Genomic DNA, 25,358 nt, shown 5'->3' with positions numbered 1-25,358 from the left:
CCACGTGCCAGGGACTTGGAGTTGAGCAGCAGCTGCACCAGCTGTTCAAACTGCGTCCGTGTGGCTCAACCTAAAGTACCATGCAGCAATACAGCACAGCACCACATTATCAGTGCCTGTGCCTCTACCACGCCCCATCCCAGCAGGCCCTGGATTATCTGTGGCTTTTGGCCCTCTTCCTCCTGCACCCACTCCACCGCCAGTGGGGAGAACCTAACCTAAACTTTGACTCGCTGGGTGCCAGGCTGTCTCATCTACAAACAGGAGTAGTATGCAGACAGCCTTGCTCAGCACCCCCTGCCTTGGAGCATGTCCTAGGGGCTCAGCATATGCTGAGGGCAGGCCAGCCAGGGAGGGGAGTGGCTGCTGCTGCTGCAGCCAGCTGGCATGGGGAAGAGAGGAGGGTGAGTGGCACCGAAAACCAGGGTGGTGCAGGCCAGAACAATTCACCTTCAGAGGAGCAGCCGCAAGTCCAATAGAATTATTTGTTGGGCCAGATCCAGCCTTCGGGCCGTATTTTTCACACGCTGAAATTACAGTCAGCAATTAAATCCTCCCTAAGTCGTCCACTCTCTAGAGTAAATAAGTCAAGTTCCTCAGCCTGTTCCTTAAGTCATGCTTCCTGGCTCCTTAGCCATTTTTGTTGCTCTCTACTGGATTCTCTCCAATTTATCCATATCCTTTCTGTAGTGGGGGGGGGGGGCCAGGACTGGACACACTACTCCAGGCTTGTGGCCTCACCAGTGCCAAGTAGAGGGGAAGAATCACTTCCCTCAATCTGTTGGCAACACTCCTACCGATGCAGCCCAGTATTCCATTAGCCTTCTTCACAACAAGGTCACACTGTTGGCTCACGTTCAGTTTATTGTCCACTGTAACCCCCAGATCCTTTTCTGCAGAGCTGCTGCCCAGCCAGTCGGCCCCCAGCCTGTACCAGTGCATGGGATTATTCTGTCCTAAGTGCATGATTTTGCACTCACTTCTTGAACTTCATGAGATTTCTTTTGATCCAGTTCTCCAATTTGTTGAGATATCTCTGAATCCTAGCCCTATCCTCCAGTGTTCTTGTAAGTCAAAAACCTGATCAGACATGATTATTTGGAGTCTGTTTTCTTTATGTGAATGCAAACTGTATGCTTTAGTACCAGATGGAATGTATAGACCACTTGTTCTCAAACTTTTTCGAGTCATGGCAGTCCTCCTTAACTTTTTTTAATTTGGTTGCACCCAAGCTGAGAGTGACTGTTATGTTGCCTCAGCTTACCTTAGTGGTTCTCAATCAGGGTGCCACTGCCACTTTCTCAGCCACGTTGAACTATCTCATGCTTTTTTGCGCAGCCATGTCAATAAGGGTGGTGGCAGGAGTGTGTGCTGCTGCCTGCATTAGGTTATTCTGATCAGCCTGAAGTAGTGAGGAACACCCATTCTTGTGGCAGCCCTTCCCAGTCTGGCCCTCACCATGGTCCTTCAGGAAACAAAGGTGTGGGGGCCAGTTTTACCTGCTCCATATGCCTCTGTTACCAGAAAGTGCCATGCAGAGTCAGACCAGGAAGGGCTGCGGAAGGAACGCACGCTTTATGCTTGTCAGGTAAGCCTAGTGCAGTCCTTCCCAATGTGACTGTGCGTGAGCCATGGGAGGCAGTTCCAGCTAGCTGCTGTAGCACCCCTGAAAGTCTTGTGGCAGCCCTGGGTGCCATAGCACGCTGGTTGAGAACCACTGATATTGACCATTTCTGACCCAAAGTTCTGCTAATCTACTCATTCTACAGGCAGGCAGTTTAGGGGTTCATTCTTGAAGATCAGGGAAAGCATTGCAGCAAGCCTGCCAAATATCATTCCAGAGAGCTCTGGTGAAGTCCTTCCCTCAGGCACTGGGCCCTTGCAGTACATTCTTTGCTACTCAAGTAAGCTAACTCTGCAGATACATTGCACAGACTTCCTTACCTGCATGCTTAGATTTGACCCAGTAGACGTTCATTCATTTACTTTGGTGGGTGAAGAATCAGATCCTTTAAGCTTAAAACCCCAAGCCCTGTGAAAATAATGGCAGTATGTATAGCCCATGATTTTCAAAGAGTCATAACTTATTCAAATAAAAAACAAGTTATACTGGAATATTCAAAAGCCTGTTTTCCTTGCAGAAAGCTGCCCATGTTGTACCAAATGTCAGTTTTCCATGCCAAGTGATTTATCTTGGAGTTGTTTTTTTTTAAAGTTGTGAAAAGAAGTTATAATGTAAAAGTTTTATTCGTTGGCAGTTAAAAATTAATGTTTAGTTTTAGTGCAGAATGTTTTAGCTCAGAATTGCTCCCTGGAAACATTCAGCTTTTGTTGTAGAGCAAGATAAACATACCAGGCAAGAAGAGAAGGCTTCAGGAAATTGTACGCGACTGGTAACAACAGATTAGCATGGAAAGTGTTATGCAACTTTTATAACAATTACTTCTGTCATAATAAAAAAATGGTTTATTAGAGAAACTGCCACACTAATATGCATTTTAGCATCGGCAATACAGAACCCTTTTTTGAAGAAATGCATTAATGCATTAAACATCTCAGCAGAAATCTTACATTCTCTGACATCAGTAGAACTAGGAATTCACTCCCACTGCTTGTGAGTTTTAAAGTCATTTTTGTTTTATGTATATTTCTTTCATTAACTTAGTGGTTGCAACCTACTGAAGTTTTTGCAGTGAATTTCTTAGTATCTGCCCATGTTGATTGGAAGGAAATCACTTCGAAGTGTATGATGTGATAATTTTCTTCTGTGTTGCCATCTTGCGTCAGCTTTAGGTCAGGAAGAAAAAAGGGATTATGCCATAGTTACAGGATGTGCTGCATTTTACATCTTCTTTTGTCTTCTTCAAGTACAGCCCTTGGGTGAGTGGCCTGCCTGTCTTGATCTCTTTCCAGGGTGGAGCCATGTGATTATACCACACTTTGTATGAACCCCTGGGGTGTCTCCCTTTATTTCCCAAGTACTAACCTAAGAGACCCAACTGTGTTTGGCACCTGTAAGTCTGTCCCTCTAGGAGCTGGTAACAGCAGCTGATTAACTCAGAAATTGTTTTTTCAAAACAAAGCAGTATGTATTCACTCAGAGTTGCACAGCATGCAGGGAAAAGAGTAGAAACAATAATGTCTAGAAACATATTTCCTCTTCTTTACACTTAACTTTTTCCAGGCTATCTTTGTTAAGCTCTCTTCCACTCCATTGACCCCACCTCTGGCTAGAAGAGAGAGATGTTTTTGCACTCTGTCCCAGGGTGTTTCTCTGTCTGCCTGCTGATAATCCAATCTTCTGCCTTTTTCCCTGAGATACACTAAAAAAAGATGCTATCCTTTGATTCTAGGTTTTAGTCCGGGAGGAGAACACCTTGCAAGACTTGCTGGAGCCAGGCAAAGATATTCCCCAAACAACAGCATCCCCCTGTTATCTCAAGGACCCTAGGTGTCATTTATGATGGCTCCTTCTCTATGCTAGTCTTTCATTTTCTGTCAGCTTTACCATTACAGTCTCTTAACTTAGGTACAATAATGTCATACAGACAAACTAAGGACTATGTACTTTTAAAAAGCAATACATGTAATTGCTTCATTCTCTACAGACTATAATAAAATAGGTCCTGATTTACAAAAATAATCATGTGCGTAAGGCTCCTTGATATTAATGAGACTTAACCATGTGCTTAAAGTTAAACTTGCAGACATGCTTTAGTGGGGCTTTTGGGGGCATTTTAATCTAATAGCTGAATGAATCAACTTTCCCTGTGGAAGTGCCTGATCTACACAGATGCTGTGGAGCCGGGTTAAACTAATGTGGTGCTTCTTCCAGTAAAGTGTGTTTTGTTTTGTTTTGTTTTGTTTTGTTTTGTTTTGTCTTGTCATGTTTGTCAGCAGCCTAAGTTAGCATGCTCTCCTAAAATCCTGTCCTGGATTAGTCTCATTTTGTTTGAAAATGTAGCGATATAGTCTCTAAATTCTAATGTTTCACCCCTTCAATCCTGTAATACTTCTGAGCTTAAAATCACCAAATACATGAGGGCTCAATGAACAATGTTTTACAATCAAATCTGCATCAATGGATCCTTGTACCCTCACAGAGCCAACTGATTTCAGGGTCTTTGCACAGTCTAAAGGGTGGTGTACCCATTTGAATTTGTTTGCTATATTTGAACCAGCATAGAATTTCTGGTCAAAGCAAAAAAGAAATCTACCAATACGTCAGTGGGAAAAATGGGGATACCATCAAGCCATAGTCTTTCTTGGCTCCAATAATATTTAATTACTCATTCAAAGTGGAACAACTCCAGCAGGAGACATAGAGAGACTGGCTTTATATCTCAGTAAATAGGATAGACTAAGTAGACTCAGAACTTGAACCTGAATCTCCAGCAGTGCCCTAATTCAGAGGGTTGGATATCTTGAAATAGAGTCATCTCACTTTAGGCTCTCACTCTCACATAAAAATGACTCAAGTGTCGCTTTCATTTCCATAAAGACTGGGAACATTTCCAAAATATTGGCCTTTGTTGCAAACAGTGAAAGATGTTTCCTGCCTAGATCTAGTTCTGATAAGTTCTGCCATGGTCCTGAGAAGGGCATTCGTTGAAGATGATTGCCAAAGAAGTGAATTCTTCTTGCAGAACTTTATAGTTATTTACAGGGGTTGGAGACCAGGTTTTTCAAACAAAGCCTGGTAAACGATAATACGAAGGGAGTCTTAACATCTATTTTCTATGATACTTTTTTTTTAAAGAGAAAATGGAAGGACTCCTGCCAGGAAACAGGCTTTATGTTTCTAGATAAAAATTGAGGTACAATTCTGAAATAAAAATTGAACAGAATGGAGTCTGCTTTTCCTGATTTTTTCATAGCTCTGTCATTTTGGAGTTCATGTGGAATTTTTCTTGAGCTCATTCACTCAATCCTCCCATTTTATAATGGATCTTGATACTAATACAGCCTGCTTCTGATTGCTGGAAAATTTGTATTAAAGTTACGAATTATTATTTTTGTCATTTGTATTAAAATGGCACTTAAACTATAGGTATAGACACCATTGACCTAGGTGCTGTACAAAACACACAGAATAAAAATATGTTCCCTGTTCCCAAAATGTTACAATTTATGTATTGGACAGTAGATGGATGTAGACAGCTGGACAGGGGAATGGAAGAAAACAATAAGACAATATTGGTCAACATAAAAGAAAGTGCACCATCAGCTTAACAGTTGTCCCGTTTTTATAGGCATTATGGAAAATTATGTTTTGGATAAGATAACACATTTATTTTGTGGATGTTTATAATATGCTTCCCCAAACGGGAAAAAGCACAAAGCAGCTTGTTTGAAAATGTGGGAAGCAGGCAATGACACTGAGCAGAACAGAGATGGGAGGAGTTGAATGTATGGGGCTGTTTAAAAAGGGGAAGGTAGCGAAAGGGCAGCATTCTAATTGTTATGTGTGGACAAGATGGAAAGCATAAGTGGGCATGTCTACACGAGATGCCTTAATGCGCAATGGACTGTTCTACTGAGCATTAACATGTCACAGGAAAAATCATGCGCGTTAAGCATCGCAAAAAAAAATTTGCCTTTGCTACTGCGTATTAGTGCAGCTACTGCACTTTTATCTAGGACCTCACATTAGAGGTACTAAACTTAATGCACAGTAGAAAAGGCGCATTAACAAACATATAGATGCACCCAGAGTGTAGCAAACCCACTCCAGCTTTAAGCCCGAATGAAGCGTTGTTAAAAGCCTTTTGAAACTGTTCCAAATGTAAGTTCCCTTACTTTGAGAAGTGAAATAAAAGGGAGATGGAGAGGTCAGTGAAGTTGAGTGCGGTTTTATTTAAGATGAGAACTAAAGTATGCTTGTATTTTAAGGGGAAGAGAGTGAGCACTGGAGTTCAGTAGGTAGGATGGGATCACTAGGGCAAGCAGAGGAGTTAGAGGGAACTTACATGTCTGTGCTGGGGTGGGGGAAAGAGTTGTAGGAGGGAAGAGAAAGCAAGTGGAAGGGAGGACAGGGGAGTAGTGAATAAGAAATAAAAGGTAGAGTGAAAATAAGATCTAAATGAAACGGCAAATAATCGCTTTGTAGGAGAAAGGAAGGACTGAAGGAGTAAGTGTCAAAGTGGTAGCTGGGATTGCAGCTAGGGGATAGAATTTAGTTGGAGAAGTAGAGTTATTTGGTTAGGAAGATGGCAGAACTGAAAGAGGAGAAAATTAATGTGTAGCAGAAGGAGCCAGCCTGATCAGGAGAGACGCTTTGCTGCACAGCAATAGGAGGGGAGGAAGTGGATGTTGGGAGTGAGCCAGGGTTGGGCCTTGTAATAGGAGATGGGGCAAAAGAGTCAAGGGTGGAGGAGAGCAAAAAATACAAGAAAATAATGGCTATGAAATCTGTGAGTGGAAGAAGGGGAAGAGAGGTCAGGGAGGAGAGGGCTGAGAGCAGACAAGAAATAACTAATGCTGCTGGACTGGAATGCCTAACAAAAGGGCAAAATAGTGATGACAACAACTCAGTGATGATCAAAGAGGAAAAACACAGCGACAGAAAAATTAGTGAGAACAGTGCCGGATAAACACCAAGGTCCCTTTTGATGCATAGGAGAGTTGACTTAGGGCTGTAAGTTAAATTAAAAAATGAAAGGGAAAGGCATAGCTAAACTTGCAGATGAGCAGAGATGTGAGTTTTCCAGAAAGTTTTGAATTGCAAAATGTTCCTATTCCTTTCAGTGCCCTAAATCTGATTTAACGTGTTTATTTGGCTTATATTTAGTAAACAAAACTACTAATAGTACCCCCATGTTAATTTTATGTCCTAATAGCCACAAGTATTTGAACTGAAACATTTGATTAGGAAAAAAATGAAATACAGCACACTTAATGTGGCTTAAATGTTATATTTAAACAAATTCAAAGCTTTATGTGGAAAGAAATTATTTTTATTGGAATATTTGTAAAAACGTGAAGACTATACACAATAGCATGTACTGCCCTTACATTGTTTAAATTTAAAGAAAAAAAAGAAGACACTGAAAACTGTTGACACTAATTTTAGCACACCCAAAGAACTGTGCATGATATGCTGTGGTTGTCCACTCATCTACTTCAACAGAGCTTAACTCTCTTCCACTGAGGTCATTGTGGCACCTCCAGTTTCACTGTCACTATCTGTAGAATCACTTGCACTACTTATTAGTTCCATTTCAGAATCAGATTGAGACAACTCGGATTCAGAACTACTTGAACCACATTCTCTTTCATTAAAGGATGGTTTTACCAATGAGTCCATGGGTAAGGGCAACTTACCATCACGCTGCATCTTTTTCACTAATTGTGCTTCTGACTGATTCTCCAGAAGCAAGAGATTTTGAGAAATAGAAACAAACTTAGAGATGCGTTCATTTGTTAAACTATTCCTCTTTTTTATTTTGATTGATCTGAAAGCCTTCCAGTTCCATCCACAAGAAGCTGCTGTTGGTGGAATGCTTAGGATCCTTAGAGCAATCCTGGACAACAGTCAGGTGTTCCAGTATCCCTTCTACCATGTGAGAGGAGACATATTCTTTGCTGCCCACCAAATGATGTCTTTGCTCCAAAGTTTTTCTTTTGCGCAGTACTCGGCAATGTCTGTCATCACAGCTATTTCATCGATATTGGGGATATTCTTAGCTACTTCCATGATTGTATTGAGAGATAATTCATCTTCTGATAAATGCTGTCCTCTGTGTTGAGGATCCAAAAGGTTTGCTGCCAGATGAACTGGATGAGAGCAAAACTCGGATCTCAATTTGTTTTACTCCTACTACTTTTTTGGATAGAGGTGAAGAAGGCAAAAGCTCAATTAGTTTTACATTCAATTGTCTGAGTATCTGTGGAATATTTGAAAGGGTCGGTGTATCTCCTTCAGGTTTCTTGATAGCCACTGAAACTGGTAGTAGCAAATTTAATGTTCCTTGAACTCAAACCCAAACCCAGAACACATTGTTATTGAGAATCTGCTTCCGAATGTTCACAGGAATAACCTGGGATACCGTGTCATCTATTGGAGCACACTGCAAACAGTTCTTCGTGCGCAGCAAACTATGTGAACACTTTGTAGTCAAGCCCCATCTAGTTTTTCCTGGCAATAAAAGTTCACTTTCCTTCCCCTGCTTCTCTTTCTGTAATTTCTTCAAAGTCTGATTAGCAACATGATAATTGTTGAATACCTTCACAATTGCTTTGCAGTTTGCCAATATTGCCTTCATTGTATTCTCACTTATGATGTCCTTTGCCAGAAGATTAAATCTATGAGCAAGACAGCCAAATACTATTCAATGGGGATACTTTTCCTTTAATGTTTGCTGTGCAGCTTTCATATTACTTGCATTATCAGTTACAAGGGCTTGTATCCTGGAGAGACCTACACTTTTAATCTCTTCTCTCAGTAATTTGGCTATGTATTCACCTGGATGACAGGAAGATTTGGTAGCAATTGCTTTCAGGAATATTGGTTCAGGTGTTTAATATTCAGTAAAGGATTTCCTTGTATATCAGTCCATCCATCTGACATCAGAGTCAGTGATTCTGCTTGATCAATCCTTTGAATAACCATTGTTTGAACTTTGCCATACTCTCTATGAGAAAATGTGATAAGCAATAACATGATGGTAACTTATATGATGGGCGAATTAGTTTGTAATGTTCCTTCCAGTATTGATTTTTATTTATGGATAGAGGTGTACCACTTGCAAATATAGCTTGAGCTAAAATCTCATCTACTTTTTCTTAATCTTCTTTTGAAATTTTTCCACAAAGCTTGATAAAAAGCTTGACTGTCTTGAACACCTACTCATGGTGGATCACATATCTGGTGATAGTCATCTTGAAAGCGAGGATCCTGTTGCTTCTTCCCCCAGAACTGGCAGCTCAATATTTTCATTTCCTATTTTTTTGCAAATCTGCTTTTTCACTTGAGCTACCAAGTTCCTGCAACAAAAGGGGGAAAAGATTTTAATTTTAGCCAATTGTAGTCTTGCCTCATCCATCAGAAGAAGTGGCAGTGAGCTAGCTTCCCCCCTCCCTGCCAGAAAGAACACTTTGCTGCTCAGTTGCCCTGGGACTGCAGAACCAAAGGGAAGTATAGTCTGGCCTCTGCTATCAGCCAAAGGACTAACCTCACTCTGCTGGGTCAAAATAGTTAACTGTTTATCTATTATGTAATTTTTTTACATAAAAGCAGTGGTGGGAAATGAAAGGGAGCAGCAGTCGAGCTGCCCCCACCCCACGAGCCATGGCTCCATTCCACAGCCCCTGCCCCCTCCCTCACCGTGGGGGCATTGATCTGCCCCCCACCCAGCACCCCTTCCCTCCCCCTTCCCCTTCTGATTTACTAGCTAGAGGCAGCTCTCCACGCTGCCTGCTCTGCTCCATGCTGCATTGCATGGGCATTTATCGGCCAAATTATCAGCCCCATAAGGCCAATATCTGATATAGGCAATTTTCTTCATATTGGTACCGATCCGATAGAGGTGCACCAATACACTGATCCGATAATCTGTAGCATGGAACATTGTTTTTGTTTTACTAGGATCTTCTGAAACTATGTTAATGACCTACTTCCCTATCATTGCAGTGACTGGGCTTTGGCAGTGCCCTCATCTCCTCTACTTTGATAGGGTGTTTTTCATGTATAGAAGGGTTTGAAGTGGCAGTTTTTGTGTTTCTTTGGTTAGTGAGCTCCTATGAGCAAAAAAGGCAGGACTCAGTGGCACAGGAGGCCCCTTCCAGTCCTGTATTTTACAAGCATGAGTAACTACTCATATGATTAGTTCCACTGACTTCATCCATGATGTCTGTAACCCTAAGCCCCTTCCCAAAGGTCTTCAACATGACTATTTTTGTGTGTAGTTACTAATATATGTAATTATTAGTAGAATGGGCATCTAAAAGGCAAAGATCAGACAAAAATCACCCTGGTAAACCTAGGGGTTTGGAATAGTTTAGTTTAGGATTTCATTATTTTAGAATTGTGGTTAATAATTGATTTGTATTAACAGTTGTAGGTAACAACTAGATTTTGTTGGTAAACTAAGACTTGTCAAATTGCAAATTAAGGAACAGCTGTCTGCAGTTTCAGTATTTTATGATCAGTACAGTATATCTAGAGTGGTTAACACAGTAGCAGTTTGCTGCTTTTGTATTTAATCCTAGCTGTAAATTCATCCTAGATCATTGACACCAGTCATACTGGAGCTAAAACAATTGAACCTAAAACTCAAGGAAGTGTGTAAGAACAATATCTAAAGAATACAGAATAGTTTTACAATGCAATAAGGCATTAGCACCAACAGGGTAAAGCAGGGATTTTCAACTTCTTTTGGTTGGGGTACCCCCGGCGGCCAGTCAGGAAGTGGGGGGGGGTCCCCTGGCGGCCGTTTGACGAGCGGGGCAAAGTGCCACAGGCTTCTCCGCACCGCCACCACATACCCCCAGGGGCCTTTCAAAATACCCCCAGGGGTACCCCTGGGATTAAAGTAATGGTTGTTCCTTTACCAGGAAGATTAATACATTATTTCATTGTAACCTGTTACACATCCTCTTTCCTTTTGTCTTGCTACTTTAAAACAAAATATATATATACATTCAGATATGTACCCACATATAATTTGGTATTGTCAGCAGGCAGGAAACAGTGTGTGTGCTGACTTTGTACTGGTTAGTCAGGATTTTTTGGGTTTCCTCTGAGGCACTGTGCTGTTGAGACAAGCTTAGGCTGGAGGGGGTTTTGACTGGGCTGCACTGATGCTCCCATCAGTACTAGAAAACCCAGAGGTTCCTAGCTAGAGAGTTTTGCTCTGTCACGGGGCATAAGGCATAAGCTTTTGTAGGTGACAGCCTGTTTCATCAGATAGGGTTAGTGTGTACAGGGGAAGATATTTCTGTTCCTTGTGTTTACTTAGCTTGTTTGTCATTATGGCTTATCAAAGGCTAACTGCATAATAGTAGGAGTGCAGCTTTGCTCCCTTCTAATTCTGCTATGGTTCCAGTAGCTCTTATGGTATATTTTCTTGTAGTCAGAAAGCTGGAACAAGTGCTGTTTCCCAAGGCTACTGCTCCATAATTCAGTAGACTGGCTGCTTCAAGATCAGTGTCTTCTGAGTCCTTTCTAGTTCATGGATGTTTGTAAAGATGTGTTGCACCCTTTATATACAAAACTAAAACTGCTACAGAAATACAAATGTGTTCAGCATCATCACTTTCACTCCCTCATGTAGCATTTACTTGCACCATAAAAGAGGAAATTGATCAGTTGTCATCACAGTTTTATACAATTCAAACTTTATGATCAGGAATGGTAAACTAGGGGCTTGGGTACTTCATGGCTAGTGAAGACACTAGGGACTCTCTTTCCTTTCTTCCCTTCCCTTCCCTTTTGCCTGCTACTATATGGGAGGGAGCCACTATCCTGTTCCTATCTCTGTAAGGGACTGCCAGCAAACCCCCAGCCTGGTCTATTGTATGTCAGCATCTCTGTTCCCATTGCACCACCCCAAGGTGGAGGAAAAGATATACATACCCTGCATTTCCTCACCACCCCATACTAGGACATTTTTCCCCTGTCTAGAGGAGCTAAGAGTGTGTCCTAAATTCCTCATTCCCACCCATACCTGCCATTGTGAAGGGATGCAGTCCTATTCATCTTCTTTCACACTTCCCACTCTCCCCATGATAAACTGTTACTCACCTGCCCCTCCCACTCCTTCCCCCATACCAGTGACTCCCTTTTGCTGCCATTGTAGGGGATCCATGTGCCTTCCTACCTTACTCTCCACCCACATCCCTAGTGCCTTCTTTCTGCCTTGTTTGTGCCATTCAGGGTGTTAACATTTTAGATTCTGTTGGGAAGACTGGCAGAGATGAGGTGGGGTATAGTAGTGCTGAGAGACATTAATAAACACCAGCTCTGATCTGAAGGCAGTTGCAGAGCTGCTAGAAGGTGTGCCTGGTAAAGAGGTGGCAAGGACTGTGTCCTCCATTTTTTTTACCTTGCAATTTTCTGATTTTCACCCAAATCAGTCGGTTGGTGCTCACCGATGCTTGGGACATTGCCTGAGATTTTGCAACAGCTCAGATAGACCATGTACTTGTATGCATATAGTAGCTCTCAGGTTAGAGACAGACTTAGAAATTTGCATGAATGAGTGCAGACCTTGAAAGCTTATCCAGGAGATTATATAAAATAAGAAAAATATTAGCTTCTTTCTACCTGTTTCATACTCTCACACATACATAAAACAAGGGTTAAAATGACATAACTAGTTATTTTAATTACATGCTGTTTTTTATAAGCATATAACATATATAAACCAGAGTATTCCAAACCCAGGAGTTAGGCATGAAAATCACGAAATTGGTTTTAAAACAAAAACTACTTTTTGTTTTGTCTTTTCTTTTATTGTTATTCACCTTCTGTCATCTGAGCCTTTAAGCTACTCTCATTTGATATGATGTAGCTATACTTTGCAACCATGAAACTTACTTTTTTCAGAAAAAATAAAAGAGGAAAGGGTTAGTTAGCCATGTAAGTCCGAAGTCAGACGAAAAGCAGGGCAGGGTGGCACCTTACGGGCATTTTATACACATACCTTTTTGTCCCGCAACATGCTGGAGATCTGTCATTTCGTAGCAGACTCGATTAATTGTATAAGTAGCAAAATGCATGTCAGTGCACATTAAATGGTGACGGTCTGCTTTTGAACCAAAGCACCTCCAGTGTGTTTTAGTTCAAAAGCACACGGCCGTCATTTTCTTGGTGCTGATGCGCATTTTGCCACTCATACAACTACATGCGTTGCAGCACTGGATGCTTTTCAAAGCGCCCAGCGCTGCGGTGCTTGCACATATAAATGAGCCCTTAAAGACTAACTTGTTCACAGAGGCATAAACTTATATAGGAGATAACCTGCTTCTTCAAATGCTATGAATAGACTTGCAGGATCACGGGTACTAAATAGAAAAGAATAAAATAATTTGACTACAGAACATAGGGGAGGAAGCGAGGAAGGAAGGAATAGAAAAGAGTTAAGATTATTTCAGCAGCTGGTGGTTTCATAAGAACATTAAATATTGTAAAAGTTTGTAACACTGAAACAGTCTTTTCTACAAATTAAACAGTGATAGAAAAATGTACTGAGCAGTCTCTGACCAGTGTCAAAAGAACCCTGTCCTTCTAAATGGAATAGTAGCTGTTTTTCCAGCCTGTTATCTCTTGACCCTGCCAAGGCAGCAGACAAGAGGAGGTACTGAGGGGGTCTGGGTCAGGACAAATCACAAAATTAGTTCTTGTAAAAATAAGGTAAGTAAAACATGTTTCCAGGAAATTTAATGTATTGCATTTCAGTAGTAAAGAACCATTTAAAATGACTTTCCCCTGAAATGTCTTTATCCCTGCTAATACATGTGGATATAAATTCTAAGTGAAAATATACTATTTAAAAACAAATTTGTTTTCACTGTCCAAGATAAATTAAATGCAAACAGTAAAGATTATTGTGGAGATTATGGAATATGTCTTTATCATTTGTATGGCTATTATGGATACTTGTTTACTTGCATGAATTGTTCTGTGGAAACAAATCAAAAGCGGCTGTTACAAGGATCAAGCAGGAAATGAAAAACTGACCAGAGATAAGACACCTGCGGACAAACAGCTTCATGGGAGTTCAAGAAACAGTAGTTGGACTGTTAATTGGAATGATGCTATTCCCAAATAGAAGTAGTTAGCTATTCCCAAGTGTCAAGCAAAGTTACAGAGCTGCTTTGGCAAGTCAAAGGCCTAATATCAAAAGGGTACTCAACAGTTAAAAATTGTCTCTCCAGAGAGAGGAAGGGGGAGCAATTTGTCAGGGCTGCTCTGGAGAGCTGCTGAGAGACCCAGACACTACAGCAGAAGACAGTTTCTCCCAGCACAGGGGGCACATCTGTTAAGATGAGTTTACTGAAACCAACAAGGAATAATTATGGTTCTGAGATTTTAATAAGTTTGACCCCCTCCTCTGATGCCATATGCCTTTTGATGGTTGATATCTTTGTTGTGAAGCAGTTGTTCTGAATCAATTTAATCAGCAGCTGGGCACAGGCTTCAAGAGGGAAGTTGCTTGCAAATGCCAAGCACAGTTGAACCAGTGGAGTTCTCAAGTCTGGAAGCAAGGATTTTATAAGCCAGCAATCCAGCCAAAAAGGCGAGCTGAAGATATTGAAATCTGCCACCTTTCATCGCCTTACATTCTGGAGGGTAAAAGGCTTGGCTCAGATTGTAACCAAAGAGAGGAGGACGTAGCTTAGTGATCCAGGCTGAAGTGGAGAGAACTTGGACTTCCACTTAGGGAAAAACAAAGCACCCAGAGCATAGACGAGAGATCATAGGGACAGTTTGCCCTTGGTCTGTAACAAACATAATTGGAGAAAATTAAACCTAATTTTAATAACGTAGTTGGTGAAGGTGATGGGGAGACAGGCAAAGAAACCACTTTAAAAGGACATTGGATCAAACCATCATTTGGTATAGTCCACTGATTGGAAAAGAGCTATGCAACTAGCCTAGTTACTCTCAACTGGGGTGCCACAAGACCCTTTTAGGGGTGCCGTGGCATGGTGCTGCCACCAAAGGAGCCGGGTGAACTGTCCCACACACCTGTTTCCAGGAGGAGCATGGGAGGGCCAAGCCAGGAAAGGCTGCAACAAGAGCAGGTGCACATGCCTACTTTAGGCTTATCAGATAACCCTAACGAAGGCAGGAGGGCATGCTCCTACTGGAGGCACTGGCTGTGCATGACGCATGTGGGGCAGTTTCACTTGGCTGTGGTGATGGCAGCAACAGCACTCTGGTTGAGAACTGCTGAGGTAAGCTGAAAGCAGTGCAACATTGTTCTCAACCAGGGCACTGCCAAATTAAAATAAGTTGTGGAGGTGTGCCCTGAGTCTAGAACAGCTGAGAAACAGTGGTCTAGCCCATTCATTTTAGACGCACAGTTTCTCTTCAAAAGTCACATCACTCTACTTTGGCCTTTATTCTTGCCCCTCATTTGTTTCCATCCTGGTCGAAGTAGCTGCTGTCTTAAGAATTGCTGAAGCCAAAAAATCAGTGCTTTATACCATCCAAAAGCTATGTGGCCCTGAGTCATTCCAATGGTAGAAAGCAATCTGTTTTTAAAATCAGCAGTGTCAGTCTACTAAAATGCATAATTGAACTCAGTAGGAAAGAAGAAGTTTAGCAAGATGATGACACATTAAATACAGCAGTCCCTCGAGTCCTTATACAGAGCAGCCTCAGACTTTGTACACTAATGCAAGCATGAGGGGAGTTTTATCCAGTGACAAGGGTTAGGTGCTAGCCACAGACCAGTGCCCAGGATAGAAGTATGCATTAATTCACCTGTGCATCCATTCCTTTCTTCCTATGTCTGCCATGAGTTACAGAGCTAGAATATATGTGAGGAACAGATGTTGCTGAAGAATGTGGAATGAAACCCAGGCCCCAATGAAATTAATAGAAAAATGCCCGTTGACTTTCATAGGGTTAGGATTTAACCCATGGACTCAGGACCAGTCCTTGCCATGCTGATGAGGCAGTGGCTGCATATTTTTCCCTTCCACAATGTCCTTGCTGTCATGTGTACAAAGCAGCCACTAGAAGTTTCTTCTTTGCCACCATCTTTGACCATATCTCCAACTCTTTGAACTCCTTCATAGACACAAGCAGTGTGTATTCTTATTATCACTTTCAAGTCCTGTATACGCAAGCTCCTAGCTTACCATTTCTGATCATACCTCTGCCTCCAGCCTACTTGTCGGATCTCTTATTATTATGGCTTCTTTTACTCCACCCTACCCATGATGCCAGCTCTCTCTCATGCCTGTACTTTCTTCCTTCCTTCCACCTGCTCAAAGACTGCCCAGATGCTCTGCAGCCACAGCCCTCACCATCTACAAATCTTTCCTGAAGATCCAGTTCAATCTATGATGCTTGCAAGTAATTAGCTAAGTAATCTAATTATTTCATTTATTTCATGAGTGATTCACTTCTTCCATCCATAATGCCTGCAAGAAACTTGCTAATTAAGTCTACTTCCTTTTTCTGTATATTTATCTAATTAGAAACAAAATCATTGCTTCATTGCTTTGCACTGGTATTGGAGTTTCTGTGCAATCTAGTGAAACTAGATCTCTATCATCTTGCTGATATCACCATTTTCTTTCACATCTACCTTCCCCCATTATCTTATTAATCTCATTGTTGCATCTTTTCAGAAGCAAGGCCCTCTCTTTTGCAACTGGTTTCAAATGAACAGATCCCTGGCTGAATCCCACCCCCCACCCCCGATTGACATTAATGAGGCATCATTAGTGGATGTAGGAGATCACACATTGAACTGGCTGCAATATTCCAGGGTGGTCATTTGGAAGCAATTTGTGACAGGATTAATGTCTTCTGTCTGTAGGACGTGGCTCCTATCATAATTTTGGGAACCATTTAAAATAGCAGATGATAACACAAAGTGTGACTACTGAATGTCATCATCTCAGTATATTACACATACCATGTTGCTGAGTTTTCAACTCTTACTCAGTAAAGGTTTCCCGTAAGATAAATGTGTTAAAGTTCATCTCTTTTTCCTCATGTTGTCACTAACTATTGCAGATTGTGTTATCATCACTCTAAATAGAGAACTTCACAGATATCTGTGTTATAGTGGCTTTATTTCAGAGGCTCTCACTTAGGGTGCTGTGGCACCCTATGTTACCTTGAAATCCTTTCAAGTGTGATGCAGGATGCCACACAATAGCACTGTAAGGTGTGCAAACATGATTCATGTGATAAACCCAGTGATTTCAAGTAAGGATCCATCATGTCAAACACATTTGGACCTCTTGTGATTGTTCTGAGTTCTTGGTAACAGAGGAATTGCTCTATTATTTTTCTGTAATTAAAAATGAGTGAAAAATAAGAGCTGGCATTTTCCAAAGGGTTCCTTGAGTGTAATGAGGGATGCCTTGAGTCTAACAAGGTTGAGAACCACTACTTTATTTTAATGGAAAAGTAAAAAATGTTAGAGGTTGCTCTGTTAATGAGGGGAAGTAGATTCTATTTATTGATTAGTTGAATAATTGATGATTTTTAAATTTTCTGTATTGTCAGGAAGTAAAATATATAAAAGGACCAAATTTTCCCTCCTGCATCAAAGCAGGCAAAACTTCCTTGTGGCCACTGGTTCTATCTTGCTATTGTTTAAAAACTGAGTCCCCATTTTTGCAAATTGCAGTTCACATGTTTAGCTCTACACACCTGAGTAGTCCCACAGAAGAAAATAAGATCATGCAGGTACATAAAGTAATGCATGTATGTTTGCAGGATTTCTCACCTAAATTCCATGGCATGCATTTATACTAGGGCTGTCAACTTCCATTAATGCGGATTAACATCTTAATTGGTTCTTGGGTTAATTTTTTTAACGCTTTAATTGTGCACATGGTTCTGGAGCTTGCGCCTGGGCTCCACTCTGCTGCCATCACTGCCACTTCCAAGCCACACAGTGGGGAAGTAGTGGCAGTACAGAGGACCACAGAGCAACCCAGGCATGGGCTCCAGGCAGCTGCAGCAGGAAGGCAAGCAGGCAGTTGGGGAGAGGGTGCATGTGCACAGACACAAGCAGTGGCAGTATGCATGTGGCCAAGAATGCAGCCCAGCAGTGTATAGAGCAGTGACCAGCAAGTAAGTCTGTGGAGGGGAAGGGACAGGAGGAGAGGGGAGAGGCAGAGGGGGCAGATCATGGGACAGAGCCATGGCAGGAGTGGCATGACTTCCTGCTGCTGCGCGCGCCCCTGAGGGAGGCATGGGAGGAACGTACCCTCTGGATTGTGTGTGGGGTGGAGGTGAGCTGCCTGCTATGGGCTGGGGCTCTGCACCCTGCTGCTTTTGCCCCAGGAGCTGCATGCTGGCCATGCCACTCGTACCCTGCATGCCTGGTGGCGGGAGGCATAACATCGTATCACGCAGCTCCCGGGGCAAAGGCAGCAGAGCCCCAGACCACAGCAGGCAGCCTGTCTCCACCCCACGCACAAATCCTGGGGACACATGACTCCCCTGGAGTGCTCACAGTGGCAGGAAGCCATGCCTCCCCCACACCCCTGGATGAACCGCCTGTGGTTCCATCCCATGACCTGCCCTAGCCCCAGGGCTGCACTGACCCTAGCCCATGCCCCTGCCCTACTCCCTCCCTCACCATGGGGGGCCTCAGTCTGGCCCCCCATCCCTTCCTCTCCACAGACTTACATGCTAGACACTGCTCTATGCACCACTGGGTTGCATTCCTGTAGGGTTACCATATTTCCTGTTTCAAAAAAGAGGACACCTGTGAGTGGGGGTAATATGGGGGGGGCAGTGATATGCCCGTACCCTGCCCTACCCCCACTCCCAAGCCACAGCGCTCCCAGCCCTGCTGCTGACCCACAGTACCCTGCATCCTGCCAAGGCATTCAAGGACTCCCTTCCCTGGGCTCCAAACCCCAACATACACCACAGCCCCCCACACCTTCACAAATTCCCCCACACACACACATCCCACCCCCACCCCCCAACCATACAAAATAGCTGCATCATTTTGAGTTTTTCTGCTCGTAATTTTTATTTTTTAGCTGTGTGATTAAAATCATGATTAATTGCAACTGATTTTTTTTAATCACACAACCAAATGCAATCACATTTTTTAATTGTTTGACAGTCCCAGTTTATACTGGTGGTTTGTTTCTTAACAGTGGCTTCTGAAACAACCTTTATGTTTGATTAAGTGGATGTATCAAGATTTTAATTTGATACCAGACCTATGAAGATTATTGCATACCATGTAAATGTTCATCAGTTATAATTAGTATTTGCTAGACAATGTGGCAGCATCCCAATAATTAGTAAAGGCTCCAGTCTGTTCTCTAAGCAGCAGTATTTGAATCCCAGTATTCCCTAAGAGCCTTGAATTTGGGTAGGGAAGAGAGGCCAACATTAATGAAGCAAATTCTTTGGTTATTTTTCTGGGCCAGATGGGGAAAGACTATTACCTAGGGATGATTCTGAAAACATTATTATAGGAGTTAGTAATTTGTTAGAAAGATTGCAAGGGAACCATCTATGAATAGTTGTGGTTGTCTCTGTGTAGTTTTCCCAGAAAAGCTCTTTCAGTAAGATATAAGTGATGAAGCATGAAGAAATAAAATCACAAGTTGAACATAAAACTTTCTTGATGTTCATTTTAGTATGTTAATAAGGAGGGCCTTGCCAGGCAATGTCAGTAAAGATCATACCTTTTTTTTTACTTTACTTTATTTTTCTTCAGTTCAGCTTATGATACCAAAACAAGACAGAAGGTGGCAGTAAAAAAGCTTTCAAGACCTTTTCAATCACTTATTCATGCCAGAAGGACATACCGGGAGCTGAGATTGCTTAAGCACATGAAACATGAAAATGTAAGTGAAGAACTTCTACTTTCCATTTTGCTTCCCTAATCCAAGTTTCTTTCCCAGGTTTACTTTAGCTTCATTCTTATCAGCAGAGTGTAGATGAGTGTTTATTTCTTATACCTGACACCTTTGCTTTTCCAGGTATTGATCCTAAATTCATTGAAATCATTGGAAAGACTCCTATTGGCCAGAAAAAATTTAGAACTGCTCCTTAATAATCCAGCAATTTCACAGTATTATTGGATTTTTAAGACCCTCTGATCACTTATGAAATACAAATCAAGGGGTCATACACATCACTAACAAGAATATGTTACACCAAAGAGCAGCGCTGTGTAAAGTGTCAATCACTAATAAAGAATATTTGAGAAGCTTTGTCAATTTTAGATTTGGTTGAAATATTAAGCTTAAATTCTGTTCTCAGTTACTCTTGTTTAGTTCTCATTGATGATAATGGGAGTATACTATACTCATCTGAACATAGTTTGTCCCTTAATGTGGCTGAAAGACTAGGATTTGAGGCTTCGATTCAGGAATGAATTTAGTCATATTCACATCTTCAAGCACAATTTCATCAATATCAGTGGGGCTACCCATATGCTTAAAAATAGTTTACTGAATTGGAGCCTGAATGCAGAAAATCTATTAAAATGGAATCAAATTCAGTTTATAAGAATCAGTTATATAAAACAAAGAAGGGTTGTTATGGCAGATTGAAAAATGGACTGGGGAAACATAGTTAAAATAATTTCAACAAACGTGGAACAAGAAAACAGGAAGAACCTAGGTTGATTCTAAGTGGGGGAAGGAGGGTGATTTAATTAGAGCATCTCTTGGAAGCCGCTCTAATTAAAGTGCCTGCAGCATCACGTGTATTCGGTATCCTGCGCTTCAAAATGGTGGCGGGGGTGCTTTAACTAAAGCTTGTTTGATGAGCTGCCATTTTGAAGCATGCGGATGCTGAATACATGTGACATTGAGGCTGCTGGAGAGTGCTGTTTAGATTAATACTCCAACACGTTCTAATTAGAACACATCAGAGCAGGTATCAGACACGTGTATAGGTGCCCTTAGTTCTGTTTTTATAAGGTCGTGTAATATTGTCAATCTCAGAAGGAATTTCTCTTCAGATGTCAAAAAGTTTTAATCCAGATTCATCCAGTTTTGTTGGTTTTGTAAGGTTTTAGAGAGAAACCATGATATAATTTGACCTGTGTTGTTCTAGAAATTCTAAGAGCAATTAGTGTAAGTAGTGTATTATCTCATGTATTTCTGAAAACAAATAAGAAATCTACTCTTCTGTTTCAGGTTATAGGATTACTAGATGTTTTTACACCTGCAACGTCAATAGAAAATTTTAATGAAGTGTAAGTAAAATTTAGCATGAAGGTGATTATTTTGTCAGCAATTAAGGTAAATACAATTCATTTGGGGTCACTTCAGTGTTAATCTGTGTCTGTCCAGGCTACCACAGGGCCTCCTGAGACAAATATTTTGGTGCCCCAAATCCCCATTTTCCCTATGTGGGGCATCTTGTTAGCTGGATTATATCTCCCATAATGTATCATGGTCTCTCCTCTGATTGAATCTCTACTGTGCATTGTGAAGAAAAACGTAAAAATCTGGACTGAAAGAGTTTTTCTTATCTTTGAAGATATCAAGATGGCTAATTGTGGGGAAATAAATATTAGTATATGGAGAAGGAAACTACATGAGTGTGAAGTTAGTTTTACATTTTGTTTAAATGGGTTTACCTACCTCTAAATAAATTATTTTATTTTTACAGGTATCTTGTGACAAATTTAATGGGTGCTGATCTGAATAACATAGTAAAGTGCCAGAAGCTAACAGATGACCACATTCAGTTTCTTATATACCAGTTACTTAGAGGTCTTAAGGTATAAATTGTATGATTACATTTTTTTAAACCTAGAAACTAAAATGTGATGATGAATATTTGATTGCAGTCACAATATTTAAATTATTTTGACTATATGTTTTAAGAGGTGACGAGGCAAATCTTCAGAATATCTTTGATGCCTTACTTTTTAAAACAATAATCCTTTTAGAATTACTAAATTACTTATGAAACTACACACCAGACTGTAGTCCCTCTGCAAATATTTGTGCACACATGCTTAATTTAAGTCACATAGGTAGTCCTAAAAGATATTTTCATGTGTAATATTAAGAATGTCAATAAGTAGTTGCAGGATATGAACCCCTGACCATGGTGCCCATATATAGAGTATTATTTAAAGAAGTACTTTTTATGTGGCTCTGTGAACTGACAGTGTTCTGACACTTGTGAACTAATGTGCACGGCATTTCCCCCACAAGAGAAAGTAGTGACCAGGATGAGGACTTGGTATTCATGAAAGAGTGAGGAGCTTGTGGCAAGTAACATATGTACACACTTTGAAAAAAGTGAACAAGTTTGAATACTTGAGGCCCTGAACCTGGAGGTAGTTTCAGATGGGGGGCAAGGGTGATGATTCAGTGAGGTTCTGTGTAGAAATTTGCCTTTATGGAGTCACTCTCAGGATTGGGGCACTAAATTGTTAAAGTTAAATTTTATCCTAGATAGTTTCACTCTTACATTCAAATGGTTGTTTATTAGTTAATATTATGGAGGGGAGCTGTGATTAGCTGACTTGAAAGGAGGCTGGAGCTCTTTGTTTTTAAATTCCAACTTGTGAAACAGACTTGTGATGCAGTCCTAGGCAAGTCTTTTAGTGAATTAGCCTGTCTTATTTGTGCAAGTAGTTTATTTGGTTTTAATTTATTTATTGATGCCAATAAGGGTTGTCAAATTGACCCCTTAACTTTTTTGCCTTAGTTTATTTAAAACTAAGCACCTGAGTTCAATACCTAAGAGGAGATGGGTTGAACTTATTTATCCAGTTTGCAAAGGCTTTGAAAGGGAAATTGTGCTGTATAAGTGCCAACTATTATTTAAGACCTGCAGCCCCAAACAGAAAATTAGTTTTCAATCATACATTCAGGTGTTCTTCAGTGCTCTTGAATACTGAGATTACCAAATTACTTTCCTCTTTCCATTTTCTGGAGTAGCAGTTCTGTTGTCTCGTTAACTTAAGAACTTTGATAATGGATTCTTAAATGGAAATGTTCTCTTAAAATAGTCCTTGAGATTTCAGTTCATTTAACCAGTATCCTGCTAGTGTTGGCTGTAAAGAGTATAGCTGATGAGATATATTCTTGGGTGGTACTTGAGTCTGGGGCACCTGTGCTTTTGGGAAAAACATAAGACCTTTAGAAGATGAGAGACTGAGGCTTCCTGGAGAGACTTCTGGACTAAGTCCAGGAGCACTTAAGAATGACCAGGGATATTCTAGTAAAATGGCTTTCATTGGAGAATGTCAGTGTGCTGAAACTTACACTTTGCACAGAAGCATACTCATTTGAACAAAACTTTCAAGAGGAACGACTTGCCAAAACCAGAAAAGGACAGATGTTCCCCAACTTAGGATAGCAAATGGCCTAGTGATTAGGGCACTGTTTCTAGTCAAACCCAGGAAGAATGAGGACTTAACTTCAGTCTCCCGCATCTCAAGAGAGTACCCAATCCCCCGCTCCCCCCTCCTCCCCCTCTGGGTATTAGTTACTCTGAGTTAGGGCTCTCTCAATGTCTTCCATTGAAGACGTCCTGCTTTGTATCACTAATTGAATAGGCATTTGATCAGAAGAAAAAAAGCACCGTATAGCACCCTGGTTAGGAAGTTCACCTGAGTTTTTAAAAACGCAGGTTCAAGTTTCTGATCTGACCCAGAAGAAGTAGGGTCTTGATTCTTAGGCTACTTACAGATGTGGGGAAAGAAAACAAACAAAGATGCTTTACTTTAAGCTTGGCATGTCGCTGCACCAAGCGCAGCACATGCCCAGAAGAGGCATCACATTAGTTGGACCCAGTTCACTGAACCTCTGTATAGATCAGATGCTTCAGCTGGGCTTTTTGGTGCTTTTATCTAATAGCTTGAATCAGCTATTAGATAAAAACACCAAAAAGCCCCACTGAAGTGCCTGATCTATACAGATGGTACAGAGACAGGTTGAACTAACACACTGCCTTTTCTGGTAATGCACTCCTTTGGTTTTGTTTTTTCATATCTATGAGCACCCTTAGTCTTCTACATCCCAGATGAGTGGGCTTGCCACAAAGCTGTGGGCTGTTCGGGGATGGGAGTTTCTTTATTGTCTTGATTGAAAAAGTGAAAATTTCTAAAATCTCAAAACCTCACAGGATGGGAAAACAATTTCCTGTCCAGTCATAGTGAACACGTCCAGTCATAGTGTTAAAATGTGCATATGAATTCCTGCTTGTAGTGAACCAGTCCATCCTTCCCAATATAACCACATGTTTTCTGCAAAAGGACTGTTTGAGGTAACTGATTTGCCTTGGGCTGGTATGAAGCCACTGATTTTTGTAAGTCTATGAGATCAAAATAGAGGGCCAAATTAGTAGGGAATGAATGCCTTTTTATCCAATACCATATAATAGTCAGAATGACTTCTTTTGATATGAGAGTTAGCATTACAACTCTCAGGCTGTAAGCACTGCTTTTGATTATATAATTTTAGTTTTCATGGATACCTTTCCTGAAGTGTTTACATTTGACAGATGGAAAGCAGTTATAGTACAAATGAGTCACTCGTTTGTGCTACCTATGTTATGTTTGTACTAGGTCAGGCAGCATTTCTGTCCATTCACCTACTAAAACTTTATAAAAACATCAAATAGTGAGGAAAAAAGAGTAAATAAAGAACTTCTACCTCTTTCCACTTGCCTCTACCCTCAAATTCTTACCATCTCCTTTTTACTTTGTTCCACAGTATATTCATTCAGCTGGAATCATTCACAGGGTAAGTTCACTAACTGTATTTACCTGAATCTAGCATGACTTCAAATTTAAGATCCCACCCCCTCCACCTCAAATTAAATTCTATACATGGAAAATTATAGATTTTGGAGGGATGTCTTAAATGTCTCCCTCCCCACTGAAACAGCAGGGAAATCAGTGGCATAAGTAGAAAAGAGCGGGGACAGACGGGCAGCCTGATTCTGGTCCTTTGTTCACCCCTGGTGACTGCCCCCCCCCCCCCCAACCACTTAACCCCCGCCCCTGCCCAGGGCCTGTGCCCTAGTCACTTGCCCCCATGCCCCCCCACTAGGTCTGCATCACCCCATGCCTCTGTGTCCAGTTTGCACCACCATGTGCCTCAGCACTGGACCAATGCCACCCTGTGCCTCTGCATTGGGTCCCATGCCTCCATATTGGGTCCCACACCACCCCATGCCTCTGCACCGAGTCCCATGCCACTCTGTACTGGGTCCTTCACTGCTCTGTGCCTTGCTGAGTGGATTCCTGCCATGTCTTTATGTCAAGTACTGCATTTTTATTTGATACTCTATTCTAATATGAGGCTTTGTTCTCCCCGTTTTGAATGGGCAAAGCCTTGTCTTGGAATCAAATAAATACAGTACTGCAAAACATTGCAGCATGCACTTTTCAGTATCAGGGTTGCTGTGGCAACCTTGTTACAATTCTGTTTTAACTTTATGAAGTGTGCCTGACCTATCTCTGTGTTTGTTCTGATGTAGGACTTGAAACCCAGTAACCTAGCTGTAAATGAAGACTGTGAATTAAGGGTAGGATTCATGCTATTATGATTAAGATTCTTGTAATAATCCTGAAGCTAGCACTTCTCTGAGCAGGCATTAGTCGCCATTCTTACTCTCACATTTATTTAATCTACTTATTACTGTTGCTCTGCTGGCATAGAAAAATAAATCACATTAATACTGTTACTTAACCAATGTTATAAATTAC

At 41.3% G+C, this 25,358-nt stretch overlaps 1 protein-coding gene across 2 annotated transcripts in view; it reads left to right on the top strand.

Annotated features, from left to right (window-relative positions):
* Positions 1–25,358, top strand: part of MAPK11 (mitogen-activated protein kinase 11) — a 53,501-nt gene that overhangs the window by 4,618 nt on the left and 23,525 nt on the right. Inside the window, exons 2-6 of one of the 2 annotated variants that reach the window (XM_006266207.4) lie at positions 19,386–19,515; positions 20,818–20,876; positions 21,296–21,407; positions 24,361–24,390; positions 25,130–25,177. In XM_006266207.4, coding sequence (XP_006266269.1) covers positions 19,386–19,515; positions 20,818–20,876; positions 21,296–21,407; positions 24,361–24,390; positions 25,130–25,177 — 379 coding nt within the window. The remainder of the gene's footprint in view (positions 1–19,385; positions 19,516–20,817; positions 20,877–21,295; positions 21,408–24,360; positions 24,391–25,129; positions 25,178–25,358) is intronic. The other variant, XM_059725912.1, reaches the window with a different exon arrangement.

Source organism: Alligator mississippiensis, chromosome 4, assembly GCF_030867095.1.
Source record: "Alligator mississippiensis isolate rAllMis1 chromosome 4, rAllMis1, whole genome shotgun sequence".
NCBI lineage: Eukaryota > Metazoa > Chordata > Crocodylia > Alligatoridae > Alligator > Alligator mississippiensis.
This window is presented reverse-complemented; position numbering and strand designations above follow the sequence as displayed.